Source organism: Mus pahari, chromosome 10, assembly GCF_900095145.1.
Source record: "Mus pahari chromosome 10, PAHARI_EIJ_v1.1, whole genome shotgun sequence".
Taxonomy (NCBI): Eukaryota; Metazoa; Chordata; class Mammalia; order Rodentia; family Muridae; genus Mus; species Mus pahari.
The window spans coordinates 17335717-17357545 of record NC_034599.1 but is presented as its reverse complement, the minus strand read 5'-3'; the positions used below and the strand labels follow the sequence as shown (position 1 = coordinate 17357545).

The window sequence follows — 21829 nt, the reverse complement described above, 5'->3', positions numbered from 1 at the left end:
TTATGAGCCACCATGTGGTTGCTGGGATTTGAACTCTGCACCTTCGGAAGAGCAGTCGGGTGCTCTTACCCACTGAGCCATCTCACCAGCCCCCCCCTTTTTTTTTTAAATTTTCCTGTTTTTCATAGGGTCTCACTATGCAGCTCTGGCTGTCCTGAAACTCACTCTGTGCACTCTGTAGGCCAGGCTGACCTCGAACTCACAGAGCTGAGTGCTGACATTAAAGATGTGGCCCACTATGCCCTGCTGACTCTGAATTCTTGGTTTTTTGTTTGTTTGTTTGTTTTGTTTTGTTTTTCGAGACAGGGTTTCTCTGTGTAGCCCTGGTTGTCCTGAAACTTACTCTGTAGACCAGGCTGGCCTCGAACTCAGAAATCCACCTGCCTCTGCCTCCTGAGTGCTGGGATTAAAGGCGTGCACCACCACTGCCCAGCTCTGAATTCTTAATCCATCACGTAAGGCTGGAACAGTAGTAGTTCGCAAGGCCTGGCTCTCTCTATGTTGTTAGAGCTAGGGTCTCACTATGTAGGCCACGCTGGTCTGATATCTATAATCCTCCAGGGGCTAGGTTGACAGGTGCTGTGCCTGCTGGGATCAGCAAAACCAAAGTCAAAGTTAAGGTGAGGGGGTACCAACATGAGAGCTTCTAGTCACCTCAGGAGCATGGCATCTCCTCAGAGAAAGGCTAGAGCAGAAAAAACGTGCATCCTCTGTGCAGGCTGAAGGCTTAGTACAGTGGTAGAGCCCCTACTCAGAATCCCTGAGTGAGGAGTGGGTGACACCGGCGGGAAAGCCCGGGCATCTGTAGGGCACTAGATTCATTCACTGGGACTGCCTGAGATCGGAATCTCAAACCCTCAACTTGGGCTTAGGATCCCTGGAGGGCAAGGGCCTCAGCACCAGACGACAGGAAAATGATCTCTAGAAAAGGACCTCACACCCACGGCTACAAACACTCATTCCCAAGGTTTCCACGGCTGATGACCCACACAAAGATAACCAGGCACACAGAGATGAGCCATTGTGACAGTTAGAAAACCTAAACAAGAAGCCAGAGCCATCCTGCAGGATCAGGTTCAAGGCCCTCCTCATGGACAACACACCGACGGCCAGCCTGGGCTACACACGACCCTGCCTCGAGAAGCAGGATGGGATGCAAGGGCGGCCCGTGCCAGGGACAGTTCCTCAGGACGTCGAGTCCCCAGCCCCGAGCCTCCCCACAGCGTACCTTCCCACAGTTTCCGGTGCTGGTCCTTGGCCTCCTTCTCTGGCCTCTCTGCCTCTTCTTTCGCTGCCCGCAGTGTTTCAACCTGGTCTTCCAGGGACTTCTTCCCAGCCTGGAGCTCAAGCAGCTTACTCTGCAGGAAACGTGGCAGGTGAGAGGCAGGCTCTACCTCAGCTTTGTCCTCTCCTCCAGCCCCAAGATCTGCCCCACACACCCACAGCCCAAGGTGAGACTGGTTCCCTGTGGCTCTCTGAAGAGCCCAGAGCTTGATGCAGGCAGGCCAGGACGCCCTGTGATCGGGCCCACCTGTCCCACCCCATCATTTAAACTTCACTTTCTCCGCAAGTCACTTTTCCTGCCCTAAAACTCAAGGACAACCTTCAGACCCCTCCCCCACCCTTGTTTTCAGTTCTTTCAATCTGGAATACTGTACTGGCTAGTTTTGTGTCAACTTGACACAGCTGGAGTTATCACAGAGAAAGGAGCTTTAGTTGGGGAAATGCATCCATGAGATCCAGCTGTAAGGCATTTTCTCAATTAGTGACCAAGAGGGGAGGGCCCCTTGTGGGTGGGACCATCTCTGGGCTGGTAGTCTTGGTTCTGTAAGAGAGCAGGCTGAGCAAGCCAGGGGAAGCAAACCAGTAAAGAACATCCCTCCATGGCTTCTGCATCAGCTCCTGCTTCCTGACCTGCTTGAGTTCCAGTCCTGACTTCCTTTGGTGATAAACAGCAGTGTGGAAAATGTAAGCTGAATAAACCCTTTCCTCCCCAACTGCTTCTTGGTCATGTTTGTGCAGGAATAGAAACCCCGACTAAGACAAATACTTTCCATGGCTGACTTAAATTACCCTACCGATTTTAGGTAAGATAGCCCCTCCTGCAGGAAATCTTTCTTTCGCTGCCCGCAGTGTATGTGAGGGTAACCATAAAGCTCCCGAGACCCTAGAGCCCCTGAACGTCCCTCTGCAACAGCATGGTGTGACTCCCTAACCATCCAGCACTCCCGAGGCAGGCACAGGTCTGGCTCTGACCTGGACAGCACCCCAGTACACCCTGGATGTTTATTTATGTTCTGAGAAGCAACAGGGCTGGGTTTCAGAACGGGGCGGAGCTCCTGCCTCGAGCCCCAGAGTGCAGGCTAGGGTGTGGCTCAGTAGTACAACTCTCTTTAACAGGCCGAGGTTGTTGCTTACTACCAAGTGTCTGCCTAGCTTGTACAAAGCCCTGGGTTCCATTTTTAAGACAAAAATAAAAGAAATTGATATGTACGCACCGTGCTGAATGCGTTCAATCCCAGAACTCAGGAGGCAGAGGTGGGTGAAGCTCTGTGAGTTTGAGGCCAGCCAGAGCCACACACTGAGAGTATGCACCTCAAAATAAATAAATTTAAAGGGTGCCGGGGGGTGGGGGGGAGGAAGGGACAACAAAAAGTAGCCCAGGCAAGCTCTGGTCTAGGGATAAAGAGGTGGGTTCCCACAAGGCGCGAGGTCTTAGCTGCCTCAGCCCTCGTGTGATGCTTTCCTGCCAGGGTCAGGATCAGGACCTGCTCACCTCCCCTGAGGTAAGGGTTACACAGAACTAACCTCATCAACTGGGCTCCCCAGATGCCCAGGATTTGAAAGGGCAATCACTGCCCACTGAACTTAGCAGGGACTGGGCGTGGTGGCACACGCCTTTAATCCCAGCACTCAGGAGGCAGAGGCAGGCGGATTTCTGAGTTTGAGGCCAGCCTGGTCTACAGAGTGAGTTCCAGGACAGCCAGGGCTATACAGAGAAACCCCCTCTCAAAAAACCAAAAAACAACAACAACAACAAAAACAAAACAAAACAAAAAACCAAAAAAAAAAAAAAAAACCAAAACAGAACTTAGCAGGGGCTTGCCAGCCTCCTCAACTCAAAGATATTTTCCAACCGCCGGGGTGGGAGAGAAGAGCCTGCCATCTCTCTTGGACAGACAGAGTTGGAGTCCTGTTTTCGCACACTGGTCTTGCTTACCACACTGAGTCAATACAGCATTCTCTATTAAAATCGAGCTTGAGCGCTTTCCCCAGAACTAAGGTATTGATAACCACCAGCTCAGGTTACAAACAGTGGGGTTGGGGGTACAAAGAGATCTTTCTGTCTCTAGGAGTTAACACTTCTGTCTTATAAACTGAAAGCTTCACACCTGGGATGCTCAGCCAACCACTCAACGTGAACTAAGGCAGACGCGAGCTCATCACAGCCCAACATCCAGTATACACTCCACCGCATCTGCCTGCCAGTCACTCAGAGACCCCATGCCCAGGGGGTTGTACCCACACATCTCTCTGGTCACTCACCTGCTTTTCTTCCCGGGCTGTCTTCCACTCCTCGATGAGCATCTTCTTCAGGCGGAACCCTTCTCGGGTGACCTCCGCCAGCTGCTGCAGGGACTCTTTTTCCTTGCGGCCCTTCTCTCTGGGGTTGACACACACAAGTGCCACTAAAGAAACTCAGGACCCAGCAGGTTTTCCTTCTCCAGAAGGCTGGGTGACCTGCCAGCTCCAGCCACATCCCCCCAAGAACGATGGCGAGAAAGGTAAGTCACAGGAAGAACCCCTCAGCCTGCCCCTCCAGGTGCTTCTGACCACAGAGGTCTTGGCTCTGTCCCCGAAGACAGAGCACACAAAGCTGGCCTGTCCTTAGGATTACAGGACTGTCCAGGAAGTGGCGAGGAGCAGGCTTGGAGGTTGGACCCCAAAGTGACCAAGAGGTGGAAGAGTAAGACCCACAGACTCAGGCTGGTCATGCGAGCACACACCTTTGATCCCGGTACTCGGGAGACAGATCTCTGTGAGTTTGAGGCCAGCCTGGTCTATGTGGCAAGCACCACGCCAGCCACGGCCTCAGAGTAAGTCCCTGTCTCATAACAAAGCAAAAAGGCAAAACCAAACCCAAGAGCCCGAGGTCTGTGAGGAGTGCTGACAATTACATCTGTAATTCCTGCACTCAGAATAGACAAGCAAGAAGAACAGCGATTCACGGTTATAATGGCCAGCCAAGCAAGCCTGAGGCTAGTCTGGGCTCCATGAGCCCCCCAAAACAAAGCCCAACAGGGCAGCACATAGCTCTGTTCCCAGCAACTGGAGGAGGGCGGAAGGGTCATCTACAAGTCCCAGGCAACCCAAGAGGAGCTTGAGACCATTCTCAAAAAGCAAAACGGGCTGGGGAGATGGCTCGGTGAGTAAGTTTTTGTTTGTCTGTCTGTTTTGAGACAGGCATGTCATATAAGCTTGCGGGCCTGAGTTCAAATCCCCAGCACCTGCCATAAAAAGCTAGTTGTAACCATACAGCTAGAACCCCAGCCTTAGGCGGGTGCAGACAGGGGGACTGCTAGAGCTTGCTGGCAACCAGCCTAGCTTAAGGGTTAGTGTAAGACTGTCTCAAGAAATAAAGAGGGAAAGAGAGCAAGAAACCCAACATGTCCTGTCAGCACCCACATGCACATGTCTGTACACGTGTGCTTATGTTACACTTATACATGTACCACACAAACACCCAAAAAAGAGACTGAAAAATAAAACAAGTACTGAGACTTTAACCCAACTAGAGCTCAGCTTCAGTTTGCCACAAACACAAGTCATCCATCTTCCTGCTCTTACTGTCTCGTTTCGTCCAGGGTTTTTGTCTGTCTGTCTGTTTTGAGACAGGTTCTCTGGCAGGCCAGCAGGCATCAGACTCACTATGTAGCCAAGGGTGCTCCTGAGCTGTGAGTACAAGCCTTCACCCCCATCTCCCATTTATAGCCAGGTAAACAATCTCAGCTACCTCAGACCTAGAGGGAACGCTGGTAGTGTGGGGATCCCAAGGGGCATGGCCATTGGATTCACAAAAGAACAGAAGGAACGGTGGTGGCACATGCACGCTTACAGGAGGTTAAGGAAGGAGGCGCCGACTGGGCACCCAGAGGAAGAGCCTGCATCTCTAAAGAAACAAGAGAGGAGCTGGAGAGACTTCACTCGCTGCTCTTCCTTCCAGAGGACCTGTAACTCCAGCTCCAGGGGGTCGCACGCCCTCCTCTGACCTCAGCAGAAGCGCACTTGGGTGGCACATGCTCCCCCTCGCACACACACATAACATAAAAGTCAACCTGCCTCCCTAGTGCAGGGCCTGCAGATGTGGCCGCCATACTCAGTAAGTGACAATCGTAAAAGGCAAAGGCGAGGTGAAAAAGTAAGCAGACACAGAGCAGCCTGACTTCTGGGCAGGGGGCAGGGGGCAGGGGGCAGGGGGCAGGGGGCAGGGGGCAGGGGGCAGGGGCCCCACCCACCTGCAGGTGTTCTCGCAGACCGTGCCGCTGTTGTATTCATCAGTGCCGTCGCAGCAGTCTGAAGCAGAGGTAAGGGCCAAGATCAGAGTGGGTAAGTCCTCACCCTGGCTGGCCCGACCTCGGAGGACCCGCACCACACTTACCACATACCCCATCATTGACCCGGCTGGAGAGGATATACAAGGGCTTGTACCCAGTGTTGGTGCAGTGAAAGCTGCCATTGGGACAAGCAGCTGTACCTGCAGAAACAAACAAACAAACAAACAAACAAAGTTTGATGCGTATTCCCCCAGCCAGACATGCCACATTTATTTGTGGGGAGCTCGAGAAAAACAGGTGTAACTCGGGTGTGGTGGTGCATGACTGGAATCCCAGTACTTGGGAGGTGATCACAGGATAATCCGTGGTCCAGGTCATTCTCGGCTACACTGTGTGTTCAAGGCCAGCCTGGGCCATAGGAGAGTGTGTCTCCAAAACAAAAATAAACTAGAGAACAACCAAGAAGAAACCGTATCTTCAGGGGCCTGCAACACAATCCCCCAGTATTCCCCAGCTTCTCCGAAAGCCCTTCAAAAAGGCCTGGCAACTCCCCTCCACTCCTCTTTGCCTTCATCAATCCCTAGAAGGCCATTCAGTTTCCCTCCTCCTCCCACTTCTGAGAGGGTCTTCCGACTCGAAACCTCACCTCCTCCTGAAAGCCATTCCTGGTTCCTGCAATGACATTTGCTGACTTGGTCATAAACCTGACCATTTGTTCCTTTGCTAGGGAATGGAAACCAGGTCTGGCACCTACAAACGCTACCCCTCAGCTAATCCAAGCCAACAGGGATCTTGTTTCTGTGCCTGCTCTTGCTCACTGAGCAAGAAGCAACGGAAGGATGAGATCCGAGTTCTTAGGGGCATCTGCGCTTAGCAGGCTCATTTAATGGGCAATGAGCAAACGCAAAGGCTCACCAGGCTCATCTGAACCGTCCTTACAGTCGCAGTAATCATCGTTCACCTGATCGAATGGGATGGTGGCTGTGCCGTCCAAACATGTGAAAGGCTTAGATTCTTCATAGAAGTGATGGTCTGGTGAGGGAAACAAGAAGCTCTGCTCAGATCTTAAATAAATATTACCTCTGTTCTACTCACCCGCAGAAATGCTACGGGAAACGGAGGGAAAAGGCTGAACCGCCCCTCCCGATGCACAAAGAAGAGACTCACTGCTGAGGGAAACGCCCCGGGGTCTCTTAACTTCTACTGCCCAACACAGGGGTAGCAGGAGCAGCAGCAGCAGCAGCATCCCGTCCGAGCCGAGACCGGAAGTGTGTTCTGCGGCAGGAAGATACGCGATGGCCTTTCACTGTAGGGAAGAATGAAGAAGCAGCTAATCGCTGGGAGAGGGCAGCTTATCCAAGACCGGCCTCGCCACTGCTTCCGGAAAAGGAGGGCTCAATCGGAGTTGGAGATGCAAGGGCAGGGGGCGAGCCAGTGGAAGCGTCGCAAAGTGAACTCAAAACCGTAGTTCTCTCGGTAAAGGGGTGAAATGGGCAACTCCCGCCAAAGGCTCAAAGGATCTACGACCCCTCCACACCACCCACTCTGCTGCAACCTATAAGACACGAGGGTGCTTTCCTCCCATCGCTACTTCACCACCTACACGAGGCGGAGGCAAAGGTCAAAAGCCACCACACCAGGATAGCTCAGCAGCCACGGTTCCTGCCGCAGAAAGAGAACGGAACGCTCTGGAGACGTCACTTCCGGCTTGCTCCTCTCGCTTGGCGAACGGCAACTCCGGGACGCCATGTTAGGAGTGGCAAGAGTGCGTGTGCCGGCGCCGAGGCGGCCATCTTGAGTGGGACCCTGAAGACCTAGCCTTGGCGGGAACAGATCGGAAGTGCAGCGCTTAATGGCGGCGTAACGTGCCTCCATCTTGGGAGTGGCGCGTTTCTGGCCACTGCCTGCGAACCCGCAGGGGTCACGTGACGGCTACGCTCGCGCCTCTCTTTTGCTGGGCCTCCTCGTGGGACCGCCCCTCCGAACCGAGTCAGCCAATGAGAGCTGTGGAGTGTAACGCGGGCGGTTTCCTTGGGAACGTGGGCGGGGGGAGGACGTTACTTAGCAACCGGGAGATGCTTAGAGGCCCGCAGCCAGGCAGTTAGCAGAAGTGCATTCCCAGAGCCCAGGGAACCAGCGCTTAGGATCCTGGATTATAGAGGCCAAATTTTAGTTACTCTCCTACCCCTTACAGGCTTCCTGACCTTAACCCGATCACCATGACGTCTCCCCTGTGCTGGGCAGCCGCGACCAGCACGGTGACTAGCCCGGAGCAAGCTCCAGCGCCCTCTTCCAAAGCCAAGGGCAGTAAGGTTCACCGAAACAAGTCTATGGGCCGGGCCCAGGCCTGGCCTGCACACCATCCCAAGTCAGCAACCTCCTTCCATGCGACGAAGTCTGCTGTGCACGCACAGGTGCTTGAGTTACAAAGAAAAATCCAACTGTTAGGTAAGTATGGCTGCAGACTTCACCGAAGGATCCGGGACCAACCGTGCCCACCCGGTCTTCTGAGTAGGCACTATGTGACAGGTGGTTCTCCAGCACGAGTCTAGGTGACCAACTTGATACAAACACTCAAATCTTATCGTTCTTTCCCATTTCTTTGTACTATTTCCTCTTCTAATGTGAGTGAAAGCACAGATTCTAGAGTTTGATTTTCTTCAGTCCTTTCTTTATGTATTGTCCTGTTTTGCGTTTCTGTGGACTGAGTGCAGTACTCTCAGATGCCAGGAGAAGGCATTGGATCCCTTGGGGCTAGAGTTACAGGTGTTTATGAGCCGACCAACGTGGGTGCTTGAGACTAACCTGCTCTCTGCAGGAGCAGCAAACACCCTTAACCACTGAGCCATCATCCCTCCTGCCCAACTCTTATTTATTTATTAAATTATTTTTGAGAGTTAGCCTCATGTGGCCCAGGCTAGCTTGAAACTCTAAGGAGACCTAGCTCCACCTTCTGGGTTTTAGGCGTGTGCCATCATGCCCGCATCATGAGGCTGGAACCCAGGGCTCTATTCATGCCACTTAAGCACTTTGCTGAGTTATATCTTCAGCCCAAAGAGAGTTTGTTTCTCTGGGGTCTGAATCCTTGCACGGCACAAAAGTTGTTTGATCTTGGGGAACTCAGAGTCATCTAATTGTACTCAGTTTTTCCACCTGTAAACTGGGCATAGTAACTCCATAAGTAGTACCTGACATTCATAAAATGCTCAAATAGTGCATTGCTAAGTAGTAGAAAGTAAAAACTAGTGGCTTCCCTGGGGGAGATAATGCTGCCCTTCCCAGGGACTATTTAGCAATGTCTGCAGAATTTTTTGATTATCATTTTGCTGAATGCAGGAGGGTACTACTCCAGTTTATTAAGCATAGGCGAGGAGAAGACTTTACATGTTATTAGGCCTAATACAGCCCCCACAGCAAAGAATTATCAAGACCAAATATTGCTTATGTCACCGTTTGGAAAAGCCTAGTGTGATTTTGCTCATATCATTAAGAAGAAATCTTAAACCTGATAATGGTGACACACATCTTTAATCTCACTACTCGGGAGGCAGAGGCAGGCAGATCTCTGAGTTCAAGACCAACCTTGTCTATAGAGTGAGTTCCAGGACAGCCAGGGCTACAAAGAGAAACCCTGTCTCGAAAAAACCGAAAATAAATAAATACATAAAAAATAAAAATACCGGGGCTGGTGAGATGGCTCAGTGGGTAAGAGCACCTGACTGCTCTCCCGAAGGTCCAGAGTTCAAATCCCAGCAACCACATGGTGGCTCATAACCATCCGTAACAAGATCTGACGCCCTCTTCTGGAGTGTCTGAAGACAGCTACAGTGTACTTACATATAATAAATAAATAAATCTTTAAAAATAAAAAATAAAAAATAAAAAATAAAAATACCGTAAATTAGACACGGTAGCCTATGCCCGTATTGAACACTTGGGAGACGACGGTTGGATGATTGCCATTTGTTTGAGGACAATATTGAGTATCTAGTGAGTTAAGAGCTAACCTGGGCTACAGAGTAAGACTCTGTCAGAAAAAGAAGAAAGAGAGGAAAGAACAAGGAAATGTAGGTCAGCAAGATGTCTCAACAAATCAGAACCCTTGCTACCAAGCCTGATGACCTGAGTTTGTCTCCTGGGGCCTTGAATTTCTGATCCCCCTGCCTTTACCTCTCTCATGCTAAGAGAACAAAGGTTTGACCAAGCATCGCTACCTGATTCTTAGGGTGCTAGAGGTTGATATTTTCATCCCATAATAAAAGAAAGTTAGGGGCTGGAGAGAAAACGTTGTTTGTTCTGGTCGTTTCTTTGGAGATAAGGTCTCTGAAGGTAGCCTTGGATGCCCTGGAACTTGGTTTGTAGGCTTGAATTAAGAAACCTGCCTGCCGGGGGCTGGAGAGATGGCTCAGTGGTTAAGAGCACTGACTGCTCTTCTGAAGGTCCTGAGTTCAAATCCCAGCAACCACATGGTGACTCACAACCATCTAGAATGAGATCTGACGCCCTCTTCTGGTGCGTCTGAAGGCAGCTACAGTGTACTTAGATATAATAATAAATAAATATTAAAAAAAAAAAAAAAAGAAACCTGCCTGCCAAGGTCTTGTGAGTATTGAGGCTAAAGTCGTGCCTCCACACCGGATTGCTTATTCATTTTGTTCTGCTCGTTGCTCAAGATCACACTCTGGGCCTCATACAGACGAGGCATGATCTGCAGCCATCACTATATGGGTTTACTCTTTTTTATTTTATGCATGTGAATGTTTTGCCTAAATGTATGTCTGTGTACCATGTGTATTCCTGGCGCCTTCGAAGATAGGAAGAGAGTATCAGATCCCCTGGAAACGAAGTTACAGACCGTTGTGAACTGCCTTGTGGGTGCTAGGGATCAAACCTCTGGTAAAGCTGACCTCTTAACTCCTGAGCCGTTTCTCCGGCCCGATTTTTGCTTTCTGTTTGCTTCGCTTTTGTTTTCTGAGACAGGATCTTATTGTACAGCCATGGCTAGCCTCCAGCTCACAGAGCTCTGCCTGCCTCTGCCTGCTAAGTGACCCACCACATCTACTTAGCTCATAAGGCTTTTGATTGATGTGGAATACTTATACATGTTTATGGGATACGGAGTTGTATTATAGTACATTGTATCATAACTAGATTGTGGTAATTGGTGTTGTCATCATCAGACATCGCTGATGTTATTGTGTGGGGCATATAATCCTTTGTACAGCTATTTGGAAACACATGAGATGTTTTCTGCTGTTATTATTCTACCATGCCTTAGAGCATCAGAATTCATCCCATGTGTACAGGAAAATACCCTCTCTCCACAGTCAGGGACCATTACACTGTTCACTGGCTTTGTGGTGTATACCAGGAGGCTGAGGCTGAGGCAGGAGGATCCGGGGTAGCCTGAGTTACATACTGAGACCCTATTTAAAGAAACCAAACAAAAGATGGATTGCAAAAGGTTTTGAGTACCAGGAATGGTGGGGCACACCTAGCATCTCAACATTTGGGATTTGGAGACAGGAAGATCAAGAGTTCAAGGCTAGCCTGGGCTACAAAAGTGAGTTCCATACTAACCTAGGCTATAAGAGACTTTCTCTGAGAAAAGCAAGACCAAAGAGGATGATGGGGTGGAGAGACGAGAGTACACAATTGTGAGCACTTGCTTCCAAATCCTGCAGACCAGAATTTCAGTGCCAGCACCCACAGAAGCAGCTCCGTGATCCTGTAAGTGCCGGTGACCTCAGCTGTAGGTGCCGGTGACCTCAGCTGTAGGTGCCGGTGACCTCAGCTGTAGGTGCCGGTGACCTCAGCTGTAGGTGCCGGNACCTCAGCTGTAGGTGCCGGTGACCTCAGCTGTAGGTGCCGGTGACCTCAGCTGTAGGTGCCGGTGACCTCAGCTGTAGGTGCCGGTGACCTCAGAACGAAGCTTCACTGGGGCTTCTTGACTTTCAATCTAGCAGATGTTCCAGCCCCAAAGTCACAGAGAGACCCCCACCTCCAAAAGGAATGGGTGGGGGACCAGAGAAATAAGTCGGCAGGGAAGATACTGTTCTTACAGAGGACCCAAGTGCAGTTTTCAGCCCCCATGTCCAGCAGCTCACTCCTACCTCTAACTGCAGCTCCAGAGGACTCAATGCCATCTTTTGGCCTCTGCCAACACTGTGTGTGTGTGTGTGTGTGTGTGTGTGTGTGTGTTCACACATACATACTTGCACACCCACTTAGTTTAAGAATATAAAATTTGTCTGTCTGTGTGTGGGTCTATGCATATAAGTGTATGTGTGCAAGGAGCCCAGAAGAGGAAGTCTGACCCCCTGGAAATGAAGCATAGGCAGCTGTAAGCCACTCAGTTGGGTGCCAGGAACTGAAGTCGGATCCTCTGTAAGAAGAGTACTGGATCTTAACCTGCTGAGCCATGTCTCTCCAGCCTCCAAAATAAAATCTTTAAAAAAATAAAAGAATGGGCTAGAACACCCATGTCATTCTGGTCTCCGAGTGCGTAGGTGTATGCCACCCCACCCCATACATGTGTGGATGTGCTCACACAAACACACTGCTCTTCTTACACTCCTCATCTTCTCCTCCTCCTCCTCCTCCTCCTCCCCTTCCTTCCCCTCCTGCTCCTCTTTTGTAAAAGAGTCTGGGTCCCTAGCTCAATTAGTAGGGTGCTTGTCTGGCATGCTCCAATCCCAGCTCTGCGTAACTTGGATGTAATATGACAGGTGCACAGCTGCAATCCCAGCTCTGTGGAGGCAGAAAGATGAGGAGCAAGAGCTCAAGGCCAGCCTTGGCTATATGACAAGTCTGTGGCCAGCCCAGGCTACATGGAACCCTATCTAAAAACAAAACTAAAAGACACAAACAAACAAACAAACAAACCCACCACCACTACCAAGTAGGTCTTCTCTCTGGGAAGTGCCACCCACCTACCTAGTGACAGTGACTTCTGTCTGCCCCAGAGGGTGACCGGAAGGCCTTTTATGAGAGCTCCCAGTGGAACATGAAGAAGAACCAAGACACCATCAACCAGCTCCAGGAGGAGACCAAGGCTCTCCACACGCAGCTCAAAGACCTGGTGCAGGTGAGGGCGCACAGGTGAGCTAGGGTGGGGTACACAAGTGACCCGAGGAAGTGACTGGGCTTCTCTCCTTGGCAGGGAGACTCTAAAGTGGTTCACGCGATCATTCAGGAATGGAAGTCGGAGAAACCGTACTTGAAGAACAGGACTTGTGAGGTTAGTCCGACTGTTACCATCCCGCCACCTCCTCCACACTGGACTTCCATCGTCCCTGAGCTGTTTCTCTAGGTCACCATCCCGCCACTTCCTCCACACTAGACTTCCAGCGTCCCTGAGCTGTCTCTCTAGGCTTTCTCCTTCTCAGCTGCTGATCATTTATTCACTCGATGAAAAAACTGACGTTCATTTTTATATACGCAGTCTCAGATGCCTCAGCACATATGTGGAGGTCAAACAACTTCTTTCCGGAGTTGGTTCTCCCCTGCCATGTGAGCTTTGGCAAGTGAGCTCAGACCATCAGGCTTAGCGGCAAGCACGTTTACCCACTGAGCCATCGTGCTGGTCCATCCATAAAATCTTTATTAGATGTAAACCTTGTAGTGTTAATGTAGGTGACCTTGTGGTGATAAACCAGAAAAGATGTGTCCAAGTGGAAGCCTGAGAGGTGTTGTGTGCAGGGTTGCGCGTCTCTATTCTCAGTACAGAGAGGCTTAGGCAAGAGGAGCAGGAATGCACTCTGCAGCCCAGGCTTCATAGCGAGACCTGAAGACCAGAATTGGAGGGGATCTCAGTCAGGAGAGATGGTTCAGGAGCTAACAGAACACATTGCTCTTGCAGAGAACCCGAGTTAGATTTCAAGCACCCACTTGAGCCTGCTCATGCTTGGATAGAACTCTAGTTCCTCATCCAATGGCTCAGCCCTCTAAGGACAATGCACACATTTGCACATACACATAATTAAATATGGAAATACATTTTTAAAAAGAAAGCGGGGCTGGGTGGTGGTGATGCATACCCTTAATCCCAGTGCTCAGGAGGCAGAGGTGGGTAGATTTCTGTGAGTTTGAAGCCAGCCTGGTTAACAGAGAAACTTCTAAGACAGCCGCAGCTACACAGAGAAATCTTGTCTCCAAAAAAAACCCCCCAAAAAAAACAAAACAAACAAACAAACAAAAAAAAAAAAAAACAGAGAAGCCAAGGGCTGAGACCAAGAGATGGGAAAGATGTAAATCCCAGGCCCCTCCAGCTCTGACCAGCTCTCGCGTCAGGGGCCCGTCTCCTTCCTGAGAATACCAGAGGCCCCTACCTGGACAGCCTTTCTGATGGATGGCCTTCCTGTAGCCATGCCCCTCTCCAAGGGGCCAGACAGGAGCTGCAGATGGGTGTTGTCCCCTGGGACACAGGCACAGCAGCCCAGTATATTTGTGTTGAGGCCACCACAGTTGGTGTGGCCAGATGAGGGCCTGGCACTGCAGTGGTGTTTGGCAGCTTGAGTATAGGTGATGCCAGGAGCCCACCTCTTCTGCAGTGGATTTTCTCCTGTGCCATTCTGGGGTTTGCCCTATCTGAGGCCACAGGGCCATGTGAGAGAGACTCTGTGTGGTTACCTTGTGGCCATATGCCATTTCCAGTACCACATCAGCTAATCTTTATGTGAGAGAGAGAGAGAGAGAGAGAGAGAGAGAGAGAGAGAGAGAGAGAGAGAGAGAGAGAGAGAGAAAAAGGAAAAGAAAACAAAAAAGAAAAAAAGATCCTTAAAAAAAAACAGAACAAGGCTGGTGAGATGGCTCAGTGGGTAAGAGCACCCAACTGCTCTTCTGAAGGTCCGGAGTTCAAATCCCAGCAACCACATGGTGGCTCATAACCATCCATAACAAGATCTGACTCCCTCTTCTGGAGAGTCTGAAGACAGCTACAGTATACTTACATATAATAAATAAATAAATCTTTTAAAAATTACAACAACAACAACAAACAGAACAAACAAAAACCCCAGAGCTGGAGCAATGGCTCAGTGGTGTGGAGCACAGAGGACCTGGGTTTCATTGCCAGCACCCACACAACTGCTTACAACTGTCCGTAACTCCAGCTGCAGGGGATATAGTGCCCTCTTCTGGCACCCTGGCACAGATACACAAGCAGACAAAACACCATTACACATAAAATTAAAAATGCCAGTTGTGGTGGCGCATGCCGGTAGGATTTGCTGAAGGAGGCAGAGGCAGGAGGATCACGAGTTCGAGGCCAGCCTGGGCTACATATTTAAAACTCGGGAGGCAGAGGCAGGTAGATTTCTGAGTTCGAGGCCAGCCTGGTCTACCAAGTGAGTTCCAGGACAGCCAGAGCTATACAGAGAAACCCTGTCTCGAAAAACCAAAAAAAAAAAAAACAAAAAACAAAAAACAAAAACAAAAACAACAACAACAAAAAATGAAGCAAAACCTTTAATCCCAGCACTCAAGACGCAGAGGCAGGCAGATTTCTGAGTTCGAGGCCAGCCTGGTCTACAGAGTGAGTTCCAGGACAGTCAGGACTACACAGAGAAACCCTGTCTCCAAAAACCAAAAACCAAAACAAAACAAAAATATAACTAATGTTATGGGAGTTGATCTAGGCACCCGGGGAGGGGCTCAGTCAGTGACTTTGTGTTTGCAAGTGTGAGAGCCTGAGTCCTATTTTCAGAACCTAATGAGTGTGGGAGCTGGAGCGACGGTTCAGTGGATAAGAGCACTGGCTATTCTCCCAGAGGTCCTGAGTTCAAATCCCAGCAACCACATGGTGGCTCAGGACCATCTTTAGTGGGATTTGATGCCCTCTGCATAAAGGTATATATGCAGACAGAACACACACACAAAAATAATTAAAAGTTAGGCATGGTGGCATTTGCCCTTAATCTCAGCACTCTGGAGGCAGATCTCTGTGAGCTTGAGGCCAGCCTGGTCTACAGAGTTCCAGGAGAGCCAGGGCTACACAGAGAAACCCTGTCTTGAAAAATGAAAAACAAAGCAAAACTAATATGATCCCAAAACCCAGGAGGTGGATGCAAAAAGATCAGAAGTTCATCTCTGGCTGCATATAGAGTTCAAAGCCAGCCTAGACTAGACTACATAAGACCATGTCTTCAAAAAAAAAAAAAAAAAAAAGTGAAAGAGAGATGGGACTAGCTCACAGGTATAGCTTCTGCCCAACTGCGCAAGGTTCAAATTTTCCTATGGGCGTGTATACACACACACACACACACACACACACAGAGAGAGAGAGAGAGAGAGAGAGAGAGAGAGAGAGAGAGAGAGAGAGAAAAGAAAAGAAAAGCATTGGATACCAAGGGTTCTGGAAGTCAGGTAGGAGTCCGGAGAGACAAGGGCTTCCAGGAAAACAACTACTCATGGACTTGGGAGAGTGAGCTGAGGCTCTGCTCTCCATCTTCCCCTGCAGCAGGCCCTGGAGTACCTGGAGCACCAGTTGAGGGAGAAGATGAACCAGCTGAATGCCTTGCGACACCAGGTAATGCTGCGGCAGAAACGGCTGGAGGACCTGAGGCTGCAGCACAGCCTGCGCCAGCTGGAGATGGCAGAGGTCCAAGACAGCAACACAGAGGCCGCCAAGGTGGGGCTGCTGAGGCCTGCGGGGTTCTGGGGGAGGCATGAGGGTGGCAGGAGGAACTTGGCCTAGCCCTGCTATCCCCTAGACCATGCGCAACCTGGAGAATCGGTTGGAGAAGGCCCGGATGAAGGCAGAAGAGGCAGAGCACATCACTAATGTGTACCTGCAGCTCAAGTCTTACCTCCAGGTGGGAACACTTTGTAAAGAGAGGTAGGTGACTGACGGGGTGGACCTGACCAGGGACAGCAGTCACAAGCCTTGTGTCTCTCCACATGCCAGGAGGAGAGTCTCAACTTGGAGAGCCGGCTAGATTCCATGGAGGCTGAGGTGATGAACACCAAACATGAGGTGCAAGAGCTGAAAGTGGTGAATCAAGAGGCTATAAATGCCCGGGACATTGCCAAGGTACTAGCCTGCCTGCCCCGATGGGGTGGGGTGGGAATCCTTCTCAGATACCAGGGTTTTATGTGACTTTTCCTGGGAAGATGGTATTTTCTTCTTCTTCTTCTTCTTCTTCTTCTTCTTCTTCTTCTTCTTCTTCTTCTTCTTCTTCTTCTTCTTCTTCTTCTTCTTCTTCTTCTTCTTCTTCTTCTTCTTCTTCTTCTTCTTCTTCTTCTTCTTTTTGGTTTTTCGAGACAGGGTTTCTCTGTGTAGCCCTGGCTGTCCTGGAACTCACTCTGTAGACCAGGCTGGCCTCGAACTCAGAAATCCTCCTGCCTCGGTATTTTCTATTCCCATATAAAACACTACCCACCGACAGGTGGGTAGATGCATGCTTTTAATCTCAGTGTTTGGAGGCCAAGGCAGGATCTCAGTGAATTTCAGGCCAGGGCAGCCAGGGCTACAAAGTTACAAAAATAAAATAAAACCAAACACCAGCCACTCCACCAAAGGCAAACTTGGTTAGCACTGGGTTTGTTGGCTTCCCTGCAGAACATGACTGAGGCATTACTGACATAAAAGCCCTGTGCATCTCTAGGGTTACATTCAGCGATGTCTCCTTAGTTAGTCTTAGTTAGGGTTTCCACTGCTGTGAACAGACACCAAGACCAAGGCAACTCTTATGAAGGACACTTAATCAGGGCTGGCTTACAAGTGCAGAGGTTCAGGCCATTATCATCAAGGCAGGAGTATGGCAGTGTCCAGGCAGGCATGGTGCTGGAAAAAGAGCTGAGAGTTCTACATCTTGTCCTGATGGCAACCAGGAGAAGACTGGCATCCTCTGGCAGCTAGGAGGAGGGTCTCAAAGCCCACCCCACAATGACACACTTGCTCCAACAAGGCCACACCTATTCCAACAAAGCCACACCTCATAACAGTGCCGAAGAGTCAAAACACATGAGCCTGTGGGGGCCAAACCTATTCACACCACCACGCCCATTCATCATAACATGGGGAGGAGCCTTGTGAATCTTTTCTTTTTTTGTTTTTTTCTTTGGTCTTTTTGAGACAGGGTTTCTCTGTATAGCCCTGGCTGTCCTGGAACTCACTCTGTAGACCAGGCTGCCCTCAAACTCAGAAATCCGCCTATCTCTGCCTCCCAAGTGCTGGGATTAAAGGTGTGCACCACCACTGCCCAGTACGTAAATCTTGTTTCTTGAGCATTGTAAATTTCATGAACTTCCTGAGGAACTCCTTCTTCTTCTAGTGGGGAGTGTTTCAATTAAGAGAAAATAGTTCTGGAATACCAAGGGCTCAGGGGAACCTAGTCAGAATCTAATTCTCTTTAAGCCTTTCCTGGCAATCACATTGCTGTTGTCCCCACTGCTCCACTTATAGCCTGGATAGATATCAGGTGCCCTGTCTGTCCTCTAGAACCAGCTGCAGTATCTGGAGGAGTCTGCGATTAGAGACCGTAAGAAGCGCGAGCATTACATAACTGACTGCAAGAAGCGGGCAGAAGAGAAGAAACTTCAGACAGAGCGTATGGAGCGCAAGGTGTGCACATCTCAGGGTGTAGGGCTTTGCTAGCTCAAACTAGACGGTCCCAGCCCTCGCCTGGTACATACATCCTGACCTAGAGACTTCCCAACACATGCCAGTTGTCCTAACCCCACCCCCTCCCTGACTCCACCCCCATTTGACCCAATGGTTTCTCTCATAACCTCACCTCAGCCTCTTTCCTGGGATAGGCCATGGCCTCCAGTTTTCCCCTGGACTATCTGACTCATCCTTCCCCATTTAATTTAGGCCCCTTTGTTCTACATCTGAGTGGGGGTCTAGCCCATCCCCTCCAGAGGCTACTCCCTTCTACCACCCTGCCTCCTTACCCTGGTTCTGAGACCACCTATCTGACTCATACCTGGACGCCTGTATCTAGTCCCAACCAAGCCTTTGTCCTGTTCCCTACCAGCTAAGCTAAGCAAGATCCTCTCCTGGCCTCTGCCCCAAGGCCTTATCTAGAGCTGATTTTGATGGTGCCCTTGACTCTCCCCCACCCTCAAAGCAGACCCACCGAGACCATGTATTGCTGCAGTCAGAAGATACAATACAGGACCACCAGCGCCACAAGGAAGAGGAGCTGAGGCAGCGCTGGAGCATGTACCAGATGGAAGTGATGTTTGGAAAGGTCAAGGATGCCACTGGAGTAGCTGAATCACATGTGAGTGCCTCGGGCTTGCACCAGGCAAGCAAAGGCTCCTCTTTGCTTAAAGGTGTCCTCTCCTGTCTGTCCCAGCTCCAGCTTCCACAGAACTGTCCACATTAGCCCTCACTTCCTTCCACTCCTCCCCTGAGCTGACTTCTTTGGTATGTCAGTTCTGGGTGTTTTATTTGTCAGGTTCTGTTTCTCAGACCATCACTGTGTGGAATGGTCTAGGATTCAGTAAACTGCCGGTATCGCCCCTACGGTGGAATCAGGGCCTGTTCTGTGCCCTACTTTTGGTAAGAGCGGCTTTGCCTTCCAAGGCTTTGTGTGTCTCTGGTGCCTGATCCTGCTTCAGAACAGCCCCCCTACACACACACACACACACACACACACACACATACTCCCCACACACACCTCAGTCAGTTTCTCCAGTTTAGGTTCCCTGCTGCTGCTCAAAAGGGGTTAATCCCCAGGAGAGCCAGGCCTCTGACCTGTGTGATCAGCTGTCCAATGCCCCTTGGAGAAACGGGTCTAGAGCCAGTGAGATGACTTCATGGGTAAACATGATTGCCCCAAGCCTGGTTGCCTGAGTGCCACCCCTGGGCCCCAAGCTGGAAAGTGAGAGCCTTCTGGAAGCCACATGTGCACCTTGGCACATGCATATGCAAACGGCTGGGAGGGCTGATGGAGCCCTAGAGATGCAGTGTCTTCGCCCGATCTGAACTTGCTAGCACAGTCATTTTTGAATGGAGAATATTCACTGCTCTGCTGCCTCCCGCATGCGGATTTTGGCTGACTCAAATATAGGCAGGAAAGGGCATGGGGCAAAGTGCAGCCTTGGAGCAGTCGGGAGACTGACCCACACTGTCCTCACACATTGTTGTGTGACACAGAGAGAGGACGTAGTGTCCTCGGGCCTCCCTTGTTCCAGGCTCTGACCAGGGATGTGTGGCCCACAGGCGGTGGTGCGCAGGTTCCTGGCCCAGGACGAGACCTTCACACAGTTGGAGAATCTCAAGAAGGACAATGAGCTGGCGTTGGTGAAGTTGAAGGAGGAGAAGCAGCGGCTCCAGAGGGAGCTGGAGAACCTCAAGTACTCAGGGGATGCTACGCTGGTGAGGTGAGGCTTCGGTGGCTGAGGGAGGCTACGGGGACGCTGGAGTCAGCCATTGGCAGCTGCTGAACCTCCTGGCTCCCGGCAGCCAGCGGAGGCTCCACGAAGAGATGCAAAAGACATTCAAGAAGGAGGAGCAGCGTCACAATGAAGTCCAGGAGCGACTGGATCACACCTCTCGAATCCTCCAGTTGGTCAAAGATTGCCTGGAGCATTTGGCCAACAAACTGAGTCACATAAAACTGGTAGGCCCTGCCCTTTTAAATAACCCCCATTGATGCTCCGCCCCCCGAGAGGCCTCAACCCAAGGAGCTCCGCCCCTAATGGACACTGTCCCTGGGAGGCCCCACTGCAGAAGCTCTTCCACATTGAAAGCCCTACTCCATCCCTAGCAGCCCTGCCCACGTCCTCCCAGAGTATCAGCGCAGTTGGCATGAAGATGCCACACAAGCCATAGACTCCCAGCCCTGTCTCCTGCCCAGAATGCAAAGTCCCACACCATGCATCGCCGTCTTGGTCCTACATTCCGGGGAAGTCCTCTTTTGCTCAGTCTCAAACTCTGACTCTAATGGGCAACCATCAGCCCAACTCAGGACGTAAGTGTCCCAAGTCTAAAGGGCGGTGTGGCCCCGGGTGAAGAAGGTCCCACTTTGTCCACAAGAGTTCCATTTCTTCAGAAAAACCACCCTCACACTGGCCTAGGTCGTATTATTAATCTCAAAGAGACCTCCCTGTTCTTCATGTAACTCAAGTTCAAAGATTCTGCCCTCAAGGCGAGGCTTCATTTTAGAGACCCTGCCCTGTAGAGGTAGACACGCACTTCAAAGCTCTCCCTCTGTGAAAGCCCATGAATCGTGTCCCCACCCAGGGGCACGGTATCTCTCAGCTAACTTGGCCCGTCCCCACTGCAGGATGATAGCATATTGGCAGGAAAGAAGTTAGACCGGGACTCAGAGGACTACCCGTACAATCTGCTGGTAGTTGTCCAGGAAAAGCTGCTGAAACTGCAGGACCAACTGGAGAGCCAGGACGTGTCCGAGTTGCTGCGACACATAGCAGACCGAGAGGTTCACACCAATCCTCCCGGGCCTGTGGGGACCAAGGCTGGGGGGTGGGGGAGGGTCGAAAATCAGAGAGCAGACTGAGATAGGAAACACAGGTGCTGAATGGGTGAGCTTCATAACCAGAGTAGCGAACCAGGGACTGGGTGGATCCCAGGCGGCAGGGCCTCGGAAACCAGGCAGCGAAGAGTGGGCAGTGATGTCCACTTAGAATCCGGTAGAAACTCAATGTAAGGTGCACGGAGGTGGAGCAGAGCCTCACTGCCATCCTGCACCTCTCTCCGGCCTCCCCCTACCCCCGCAGTTCCTGGCCACGCTAGAAGGAAAGCTGCCCCTATACAACACCCGCATCCTTCTGCCGGTCGCCAGTGTCAAGGACAAGTTCTTTGGTCAGTGTGGGCTAAAGAGGGATGAATGGGAGGGGCGCGAGGTGGCCTTAAGTCAAGGCCAAGGAGGAGGTGCATGGTGTGGAGAAGGCCCACCACCCCCTGCCTCTCTCTGTAGATGAAGAGGAGAGTGAGGATGATGACCGTGATGTGGTGACCCGCGCTGCCTTCAAGCTCCGTTCCCAGAAGTTAATTGAAGCCCGCAGCAAGAAGCGCAATAGGTTGCGCAGATCTTAGACTCGCAGTCAAGTCCCATCGGATGCCTCCGGGACTCTAGGGAGCCCTCCGACCCTCTGGGTCCACCTACGGGTGTGTGTGTGTGTGTGTCTGGGAGCCCCCGAGACTCCTTCAAGGGCTGGAGGAAGCTCAAGCAGGGAGCACCGCAGGCCAGCAGCGCCCGGAGGAGAGAAAAGGCCGAGCCAGAAGTTCCCACAGTAAATCTCTCGAGGCGGGTTGGTGCCCGCCTCGGAATCGCTCAATAAAGGTCACTGAACAACCC

At 51.0% G+C, this 21829-nt stretch overlaps 2 protein-coding genes across 4 annotated transcripts in view; one reads left to right on the top strand and one right to left on the bottom strand.

Moving 5' to 3' along the window:
- Window positions 1-7257, bottom strand: part of Prkcsh (protein kinase C substrate 80K-H) — a 12812-nt gene extending 5555 nt beyond the window's left edge. For both annotated transcript variants that reach the window (XM_021206571.2, XM_021206572.2), the window contains exons 1-7: window positions 7159-7257; window positions 6723-6861; window positions 6471-6587; window positions 5660-5755; window positions 5517-5574; window positions 3547-3664; window positions 1229-1358 (exon numbers count right to left, since the gene is read on the bottom strand). In XM_021206571.2, coding sequence (XP_021062230.1) covers window positions 1229-1358; window positions 3547-3664; window positions 5517-5574; window positions 5660-5755; window positions 6471-6587; window positions 6723-6801 — 598 coding nt within the window. In that variant the 5' untranslated portion in view covers window positions 6802-6861; window positions 7159-7257. The remainder of the gene's footprint in view (window positions 1-1228; window positions 1359-3546; window positions 3665-5516; window positions 5575-5659; window positions 5756-6470; window positions 6588-6722; window positions 6862-7158) is intronic.
- A 472-nt stretch (window positions 7258-7729) lies between these two features.
- Window positions 7730-21818, top strand: Ccdc151 (coiled-coil domain containing 151). 2 transcript variants are annotated; one of them, XM_021207553.2, is made up of 13 exons: window positions 7730-8003; window positions 12521-12642; window positions 12718-12795; window positions 16015-16185; window positions 16268-16369; window positions 16462-16587; window positions 17998-18120; window positions 18632-18784; window positions 19729-19889; window positions 19972-20128; window positions 20795-20950; window positions 21249-21333; window positions 21449-21818. In XM_021207553.2, exons 1-13 carry the CDS (start codon window positions 7775-7777, stop codon window positions 21565-21567), a joined length of 1782 nt encoding a protein of 593 aa, XP_021063212.1. In that variant the 5' UTR covers window positions 7730-7774; the 3' UTR covers window positions 21568-21818. The 2 variants fall into 2 exon arrangements, with proteins under 2 accessions (XP_021063212.1, XP_021063211.1); XM_021207552.2 differs by having other exon boundaries at window positions 18629-18784.
- The last annotated feature ends 11 nt before the right edge of the window (window positions 21819-21829 follow it).